Below are 9010 nucleotides of genomic sequence, written 5' to 3' on the forward strand. Positions count from 1 at the left end.
GGCGAGACAAGGAGCTTCAGCTGAAACATTTTTGCCTATTCTTGCTGGCAGGATTGGAGTCTGCCACTCTAAAATTCAATTAACTCGGGAAGTGGACTTTCTTCAAAACTCAAAATGCTTTGCAATAAAATGTCCTCATGTGCAACATAAAGAAATGATTGAATATGGAGACTCTCATTGTCATATGAACTGCAAATCCAATGCACATTTTGAAGTTATGTGAAATAAAGGTGAGTTGACCCCATTCCTGGTTGCAACTGATGTGACTGAAAAATGTCTCAAGATGTCAGAAGTCAGTGTATTTCCAGTGGCCACTATGGTATAATTTATATGCATGCAGCAAGTTTGCACAAGACAACTGATACATTAGCCTATACATTTTTTAAAGATATCCCTATTTTTGAACATTATGAAATACATAATTTCTATGTTTTATTCTTCTCTTAATGTTGAAAACAAGGGCCATGCTACAAAATGTATAAACCACGAGTCTTAAATGTGTGATATTCACTTCAGATATAGGAGATTAGCTAAATTAATTTAATGGACTAACTTTTTTTAAATGCACAGTCAGCCTCTGTTTATTAATTTTGGCAATTTGATTAATTTCACACCTTTACAAACAGATACAAACAAAGCTCAGCTTTCAGGAGCAAAATTAATAATGAGAATTCTTTAAACTAAAGGTTTATTTTATCTTTTCAAAATTATTTAAATTAAGTTCAAGGTCGGTGAATCCCTATGCATCAATTTAAAAGTCAGCCTGGTATGGGGGATAAAACCCACTGGGTGTAGGTTAGCCGCAGGAGGTTCGTGCACAATAATAGAGATTTAGCAAAAGGAATGAAAGATTTAGCAAAAGGAATGAAAAGAAATAAAAAAATCAAATTCAAATACGAGTAAATCCGTGCGTTTTCACTTCGTTTCAACCGTTGACCACAGGTGTCGTCTGCATCTTCTTCTTTATCCTTCGCATTGACAGACTCTTCTGGACTCTCAGGCTCTTTTGGATATTCATAATAAAGACACATTTCAGTCTAAATCAAATTTCCAAAAACATAGCCTACTTGCGTTTTAGAAAATCAAGTAACCATAACGGTAATAATGACAATAAAATAATAATGATAACTATAACAACTATAATGAACACATTTCCCACACATATAAATAAATAGGGTGCATGCATGATGCCTCATAGGCTAATGTTGAATCAATCATCAAAATTAAACTTTTGTTGCAGGCAAGGAATTCACCAGCCCGCATTCATTAACAGACGGAGCCTGATGAGAACAGCCTGACGAAATAGAGCCATTTATCAAACTAAATAGAGAATGACAATCAATTATATTGGCCTATACTACGACATGGAAACATTTATTTTTAAAATGTGGGGAAAATAAAATAGTTTCATATTGTGGCTATAATAGCCTAATCCTGCCTTGAAACCTTTTTTTCTGAGCAAAGCTCGTCTGAAAACAAATTATTTTCCAGGTAGCCTAGTTTCATTATCGGTTGAATTAAATGTCACCTTGCTCATTTAGGCAATCATAATGCAGCTGCTGGTGTCACTTAACAAAATACTATTTTAAGATCCGTTAAGTTTGATTGATTTGCAGATGAGTGCAACAGGAAAGATGTGAGAGGAAAAGTCGACGTGAAACACAACAAAGGTCATGATCCGGACTTGGTCCACCAGAGGCCCTCTGCTGCAGAGCCTGCAGTGAGTTTTCACGCGGTTGTTTCCATTGTCCTGCTACTTTCACTGATTTCTATGTTATCGAGGCTCAACATCACGCAGAAGAAAACACATAAACCCCATGCCTTTTGCTCTAAAACGGCATCTCATTAATTCATTATTCTGATATCCAACTTTAAAATATTGTTTTTTTAAACAAGTTAAATATGCTTCCAATAAGGCCATATCATTTCTTGTTATTCAATGGAGTTTCACTTATCTCCGTAATTGAGTCGGTATTTTTAAATAAAGCAGGTTAAGGCAGATTGTGCCACGATCAAGAAAAATACTTGATTCAGATTGTTGAAATAAGTTATTTGCACTGAAACAAGTGCCATATAATTATCTTAGCATTAGATATGTCTGCTTGTTTTATGAAATATATTATCCGACACAATACATAAGACGGAGATTTTTGTAGTGCAAGAGTTTGCGCACAAACTTACCTGCTCATGATGGTTCATATAATGTGGACAAGAGAAGTGGCAATAACGGTCACTAGCCGCTTAATACAATCTCGACTGAGTATTGGCCTGTTGGTAACAATCTGGCACCCATTGGTTGGTGTCCAAATGTCACCAAAGGAAAAAACGCATCACTTTTACGCATTACGCATTTTACGCACTGGGCACTATACAGTCAATTATGCGGACCTGTTTGGATGCTGAGGGGTTAACCTTTAAAAGAGGACATAGTTATTGTCCTGATGCTGCATTCATGTCAAATGATAAAAATGGTAGAGACGGTATTAAAGAGACGTATACTTCCGTTCGCCACTTCGCCTCAGCTTTCAGGTGGTAAACACCGTTCTGCAGCTAGAGATCTCAGGGCTTTGTCGCTGGACCCTGGTTGTTTTTCGGACATCAGTAACGCTAAATCTCTGCAGTTAGGGTGTAATGTTGTAGTAATTTCCTATTTAAACAATCTTCTCCTCACATAAGCCATTTTGTTATCACCACTTAAAAACCCATGATATGAGCCTTTCTTTTGTGTTTGTGGCTGAATTGCAGTATTTTTGATGTTGTAAAACACATTAAAACGTATAAAATTCTCGCTTTAACTTTACGCTTTAACGCGTTAACTTTTTGCAAAAGCAGAGGAGGAGACCAGTGTCTCCAAATACTTTAATCATGGCGGTTCACGGATGCAACACAAGTTCCACCACCGATCAATTTTACGGTTATCCCAATCCGACATGAACGCAACGTGACGTTTACGATTACAGTGGCCAATGGCTGAGCGGCGTTCCTCCTCTCTCACCCAATAGGAGACGCAGAGGAGTCGCTGTCAGTCACAGGTGAGGGTGGATGGTAGAAGTTTGTGAAAAGGGCAGGAAACGGGAGCGAGCCCGGGCTGATGGCAGAGCTATGCGGAGGGGAAGCATCGTGCCTTTGGATCCTATACGAGCAACTTTCCGCGGCGTCTCCTGCGGGGATGCGATGAGAAACCAACAGTGGAGGGAAAACATACGCGACACCAGGGCTTCGCTGGAAGTAAAATGCAGATGAATTGACATTTTGCGCCATTATCCAGGCCGGTTAATTGCTCCTTTGAAGACGATACAACTTCCACCTTTTGAAAAATGGCCGTTCGTGGCAACTCTCTGATGCCTTTCTCGATCCAAGCCATCCTGAACAAAAAGGACGACAGCCGGCACTTGCCAGATTTGGATATGTGCTTCTCCAAGACGGCGTGTTGGAAAATATTTGGGGAAATGAACAGCGGCTCGGCGGACTTTCCCACAGCGTGCAGAAGTGATGATGGGGGGGCTTGTGAGCCCACGGACCAGAAAAGTTATGATTCAGACTCGGGACTCAGCGACGACAATGACAGTAAGACTCTGGCCGTCTGCAAGTCTGAGAAAGACGGGGACCATGCGTCAGATGCGCTGGAGGAGAGTCTGCAGGAGGAAACGGACCACGAATCTGCAGCTGTGGAAAACGCAAAGAGCGACTGTGAGCCTAATGTTACGGGTAAGTGTTAGATAATGTGCAGCCATGCTCATAAAAATATGGGTATTCATGTGTTGTAGCCTATAAATAACCACAATGACTCAGTGAGCCCTCTGATGTGTAAAATTAAATAAAAACCAGAGTCCAGCGTGCCTCTTAATGCTCCTTTTAATTATGCCAAAAAACGTGTCACAAGTCAATTAAAGTCCAAGGCTATATTTCTTTCATATAGGCCATTATTTGGACATTCCCAAAGAACACTGCTCACTTTTACGCACGAAATAGAATAGATGTTAATGGGAAAGCTTGGCTCGTGGTCAAACTGCATTTGTTGCCACCCACAGGCCTTTAAACCGTTTACATCTTGGGTTAGGGCAGCTCGATTTGGTGTCATAGGTCATATATTTGTAAAACTAACATTGCGTGGACACGATTTCCATTTGGATTAAATGTTGTGAATTGTCCGGAGTTGTCCGGAGACGCACAGCTGATTACAGTCATACCATAATAGGAAAAACAAACTTGAAACTGCAGGGGCAAAAAAAAAAAAAAAAAAAAAGTAGCCTAAGTGGACAACATTTTCTAGTTTTTGCTGTGTTTACCCAATTTCCTTTGGATACAGCAACCAACGAAATTAAGGTAAAACCCCAATGCTGTTCATTTCTGGCAACGCACTAAAAACAGAAAAGTAACACCTTGCTGCCTAAGTGTCCATATCACATCCCAAAGCATTCACTTTAACCTGAATTCAACAGAAGTGACTCCAGTTAGATTAATTAAAAGCAGGAATTCACTGAGGATTTTTCTTTTGTTGCATGGCGCACGTCTGCACCGTCTCCCTTTCAGACCCTGGCAGCGCCCTGGACGAGGGGGGCTGCGATAAGAGCCTGCAGGACCAGCCCAAGCAGAGGAAAAAGCGCTCCCGGGCCGCCTTCTCTCACGCGCAGGTCTTCGAGTTGGAGCGTCGCTTCAACCACCAGCGATACTTGTCCGGTCCGGAGCGCGCCGACCTGGCCGCCTCCCTGAAGCTGACAGAGACCCAGGTCAAGATCTGGTTCCAGAACCGCAGGTATAAGACGAAACGCCGTCAGATGGCCGCCGACCTGATGGCGTCGACTCCGGCAGCTAAGAAAGTGGCAGTGAAGGTTTTGGTGCGGGACGACCAGAGACAGTACAGCCCCGGAGAGATCCTGCGGCCTCCGCTGCTCTCTCTGCAGCCGTCCTACTATTACCCGTACGCCTACTGCCTCCCCGCCTGGACACTCTCCGCATGTGCGGGGAATCAATGAGAACTTAGGTGTATTTATTATTATTTTTTGTTTTGTGTTTCTCCTAAAATAAAACATTTTAACAAGAGGAGAAGACCTGGACTGATAATCAGCGCAGTGTCTCCGACCGAACTGCCTCATCGTGTCCAGACCAGGGTTCCCAAACTTTTTCATGTCAGGAAACCAGAGATAGGATCCTTAAAAAATTACCCCCACTCCTTCCTCCCCATTTAATAAGGTGTTGCCAGAAGGACCCCCATCTAAGAAGATGTTTGTCATGATTTTGCATAAAATGTCATACGGGGAGAGTGGACCTGCTCATGCATTGTCACTGCTGACCTGTGAAAGAGTAATAAATTTAAAGTATTCCCCATCTGGCTGGGGACCAGCCCCCTGAAGGACCGCTGGAGGTCCCCGGACCCCACTTTGGGAACCAGTAGTCTAGACTGAAAATGTCACCTTTGTTGGTTTATGTTATACGCCTTCCTACCTCTGCAGTGATTGGAAATAGGCATATTCCCATTGACTTTTCAAAATAACTAACTTTGTTACAGGTTGTTTTTCCTTGCTGTGTTTGTAAAGGTAAGATATTTCAGCACTTTTGAGCATATACATGACGTTACTAAAATGTAAAATGCATAGTGTGTCATGTACAGTATCGGACCGAAAAGGGAAATTGTGAGTTTGTTGTATTGCCTCAAGCGATCTGTGGCAGGATGCAGACTGACAAACCGTTCCTATTGAAATGTATCTATATTTTCTATTCTGTAAATTGACTGTTTAGATCGAAAAACATTAAAAACATATCAGGCATTACTATAAATCGGGTGCCATTTTGTTTTAAAGTTTTTTTTATGCTATCATGTTGAATAATTGGGGTCGTTGACTCATTTCCGTTTTCATTTTAACACCAACATGGCGAGGCAGATTAGGCTATGTCAATAGCAGTTATTAGCAATATGCGATATTTCAGGCCTTATGGGTTTAAGCAATAACATTATCAACACTAAATTGTTATAATTGCCAGCACAGTGAGGAAAAACGCATAAAGCTTGGCTGTCAACATGCATAAATGAAGATATAGGCTATCTTGTAGATTTTCTCCCAGCCACAGCCTATAAGGTGTTGCACAAACGGGACCCAACGCACAGTGCTGCATATTTATTTTGTGGCCAAAAAGCTTTTCTAAAATTGTCCAAACTTAATTATATTTGTCGTTTTATTATTTGTATAGACTTATTAATGGTATAGACTCACTTTATGACACTTGTTGCTGCATGCGCTTTGATGGCACATAGGCCTATACGCATAAAATATCTTATAAAAACAGGGACAATTTTAAAACGATATGGCCAAATGTAAAATGAAAACATAAGTATATTCGTTCTCGTCTGTTTTAACTTGCAATGCATCTCTCAAAAAAAGCATCATGTTTATGATGTCCCTGCTGCCGCCCTGCAGTCAGCGCTGTGCTGCCGTGCTGTCACCTGGGCCACCATGGCTTCCTTCCCAAACACACCTGTCAGACAATGATGAATAGCTGTGTGATTCCCGGACAGGGCGGACTGACAGCTACCTTCAGGGGTGGATGTCAACACAAGGAGAGGAGTATTCCCGGGTTAAGGAGGCCCATGTCACTGCGCCTAAATTTAAGTCATGGAGGGGAAAGAAAATCTAAATTTTTGGGCTGTTTGCGGACACGCTGGAGTGCAGTCAATAACAGTAATTTAACTCTGCATGGTTTCACACCAAAAAATAGTTTAACTGCCGTTACCAATTAGGCCTACTTAACTTTTACTGGAATGGCATGTGAGCACCATTAGACATTTTTCTAAAACCATGAACTTTGGCGACTGTTTAACCATGCATGTGTGAGGTGTGGGTCCTTATAAAACCAGCCCGTTGTCAGTCCGATGGCGTAAAATACGGCCTCTTTGTCACGCAACTTGCGCACGGTACCCTTGTGCGTAATGTGGCACGCACACGAACGCACTGTTAAACAAGATGCACATGGAGCTTTCGGCCTTGGTCGGAATGAGACGGTGTTGCAGCAAACACACAGGTGTGGGTGGCTTGTATACCAGGATGCTGTTATATAAAAGGATTCACTGCAACCACTGTCCGTCTGCCAACAAGAATACACTTTAAAGTTAAGTATGGATATGAGATTTGCTTGTCACGTTATAGATTTGTCTTTTGCTATAGTTGACACGCAGGTATAGCTATTGCAATGAAGTTATACACTATAGCCTATTGTGTATACATTTACATGGTGAATCTCAGCGAGGAATATCTCCCCATTTGGCATTAATAGTGCTGAACTCTGCCATTACGCAGATTTACGCACAAGCGCTTCTTGGACTTTTGGCTGATCAGTGCCCATTTGATAAACATTTTCCCTGCTTATACGCCACCAAATCTGATCTCCTATGCACGTACCGCACCAGGGGACAGTGATGCTGCTCATTGGCTGTGCTGGAGGACTAAAGGATACTGACGAGTGGACCGTTCCACATCACATCCCCTTCATACCTGCACGTAGAGATATCTGATATATCCCGGCTGTTTTCTTTTCAACCATGTGAAATGCAAACACCCCCATTGGTGTGCATTAACCCCATTCCAGTGTATCCCCGTTATTTTGTCTTTTATACGATTGCAAGCAGCAGTTTGATGGGAAATACAGCATATAGCTAAATACGTTGTGATTGGATAATTTTGAGTCCACCCAGTCAGTGCTACCCCTACAACATTTTCCATTTAAATACAGCCTTAATCCGAGAATACAAATTTAATTTATGCAAAATTATTCAATTCGCACGCTGTTAAAAGCACCATTCCTCCATTACGCACGAATCGGGACGATTACGCGCGAATATTTTACATTTTTAAAGTTGAGATACGTTCACATCTTGTTTTACATCTTTTTTTTTTAAATACTTTTTCATTGTCTGTCTCAGGAGATCAGGCTTGTGTATTTACTCAAAACCTGCTGAGATTGCAATTGATAGAATAATCACATTTACACTTCCACCACCCACCTGCATGGCTCATTGCCTCATTCCTGCACTCAGTAATGTGATTTCTCTATTTGATTTCTCTTGTTTTTTTCTGTTGGACTAATGTAGGCTATTTTCCCCTGCCTTCAGGGCAGGCTTCACCTTCACTGCTCTTCATGATCTTGTGTGTCAAGGACAATTCAGAGGAATGCTCTTGACTTCTGTAATGAGCGTAATCACGTACATTACTTTCCTTCCCATGACACAGTTGCTCTAGATCACGTTACAGTATAATGGTAAATTGGCATTTGATACATTATTTGACAGAGTGAACATAGGCCTATAGACCCATGACTTAATTGAATTAAATGGGCTGCAAAATCACGGCTATAAAAAGGCATTGCTTGATTTTTGGTTCCTCCTGAAGTTGTAAGCTAAAACCACAAACAGACGCATCTTGTGAAAAGTTAAATTCGAAAATGTTCTCTTTGACATTAATGTTCATCTTCTTGACAAGTCGACATGATGGCCAATGCGTTTTAAAATCTTAATGTTCTTCAAAGCGTGAACAGATAACTTGCTTCCAATGCAAATCAAATTGTTTCACTATTTTTTTTGCAGTGATTCGTTGCACGCAAGATATAGCTATAGGTTTATCTCGACGACTCGACCCACTGGCAGGACTTTTCATTTTGTTGAAATAAGATGTTAAGACTGTTGAATTTAAGCTACTTTTTTGCAGTGCAGTAAAACCAACAGGAATTCTCGGGGGAAATAGTACATTCTGACTGAAATGTATCAGGATCATCCGTCCAAGTGTCACCGGTCAAAACAGCCTGGAGACACTTAGCAGCCGGTTGCAGCAACACATCCAAGATGTTAATTTTAAACAAATGCATGCATGCGCCAAAACCTGCAATGCAGCTATTTCAGAAGATAGATTAACCGTATTTTTTTTATTGTTTTCCCCAAAGCATTGAAACAATCTCCAGGGGTGCAACGTACAGATCTGCTTTTGAATTTTTCAACAAGACATATCCATAGACCATAGCACAA

The 9010-nt window shown here is 41.2% G+C and overlaps 1 protein-coding gene across 1 annotated transcript; it reads left to right on the forward strand.

Annotated features, from left to right (window-relative positions):
- Positions 1-3090: 3090 nt before the first annotated feature.
- nkx3-2 (NK3 homeobox 2) lies at positions 3091-5720 on the forward strand. The gene is made up of 2 exons (XM_083652023.1): positions 3091-3708; positions 4534-5720. Exons 1-2 carry the CDS (start codon positions 3318-3320, stop codon positions 4974-4976), a joined length of 834 nt encoding a protein of 277 aa, XP_083508149.1. The 5' UTR covers positions 3091-3317; the 3' UTR covers positions 4977-5720.
- Positions 5721-9010: the final 3290 nt, after the last annotated feature.

The sequence above is a fragment of the Poromitra crassiceps genome (assembly GCF_964638095.1).
Source record: "Poromitra crassiceps genome assembly, chromosome: 15".
Lineage (NCBI taxonomy): Eukaryota > Metazoa > Chordata > Actinopteri > Beryciformes > Melamphaidae > Poromitra > Poromitra crassiceps.

Coding starts and splice junctions, on each gene's coding strand:
- nkx3-2 (XM_083652023.1), top strand. CDS start 3,318: ATGGCCGTTCGTGGCAACTCTCTGATGCCTTTCTCGATCCAAGCCATC. Junction 3,709..4,533: donor CTGTGAGCCTAATGTTACGG/GTAAGTGTTAGA, acceptor TCTCCCTTTCAG/ACCCTGGCAGCGCCCTGGAC.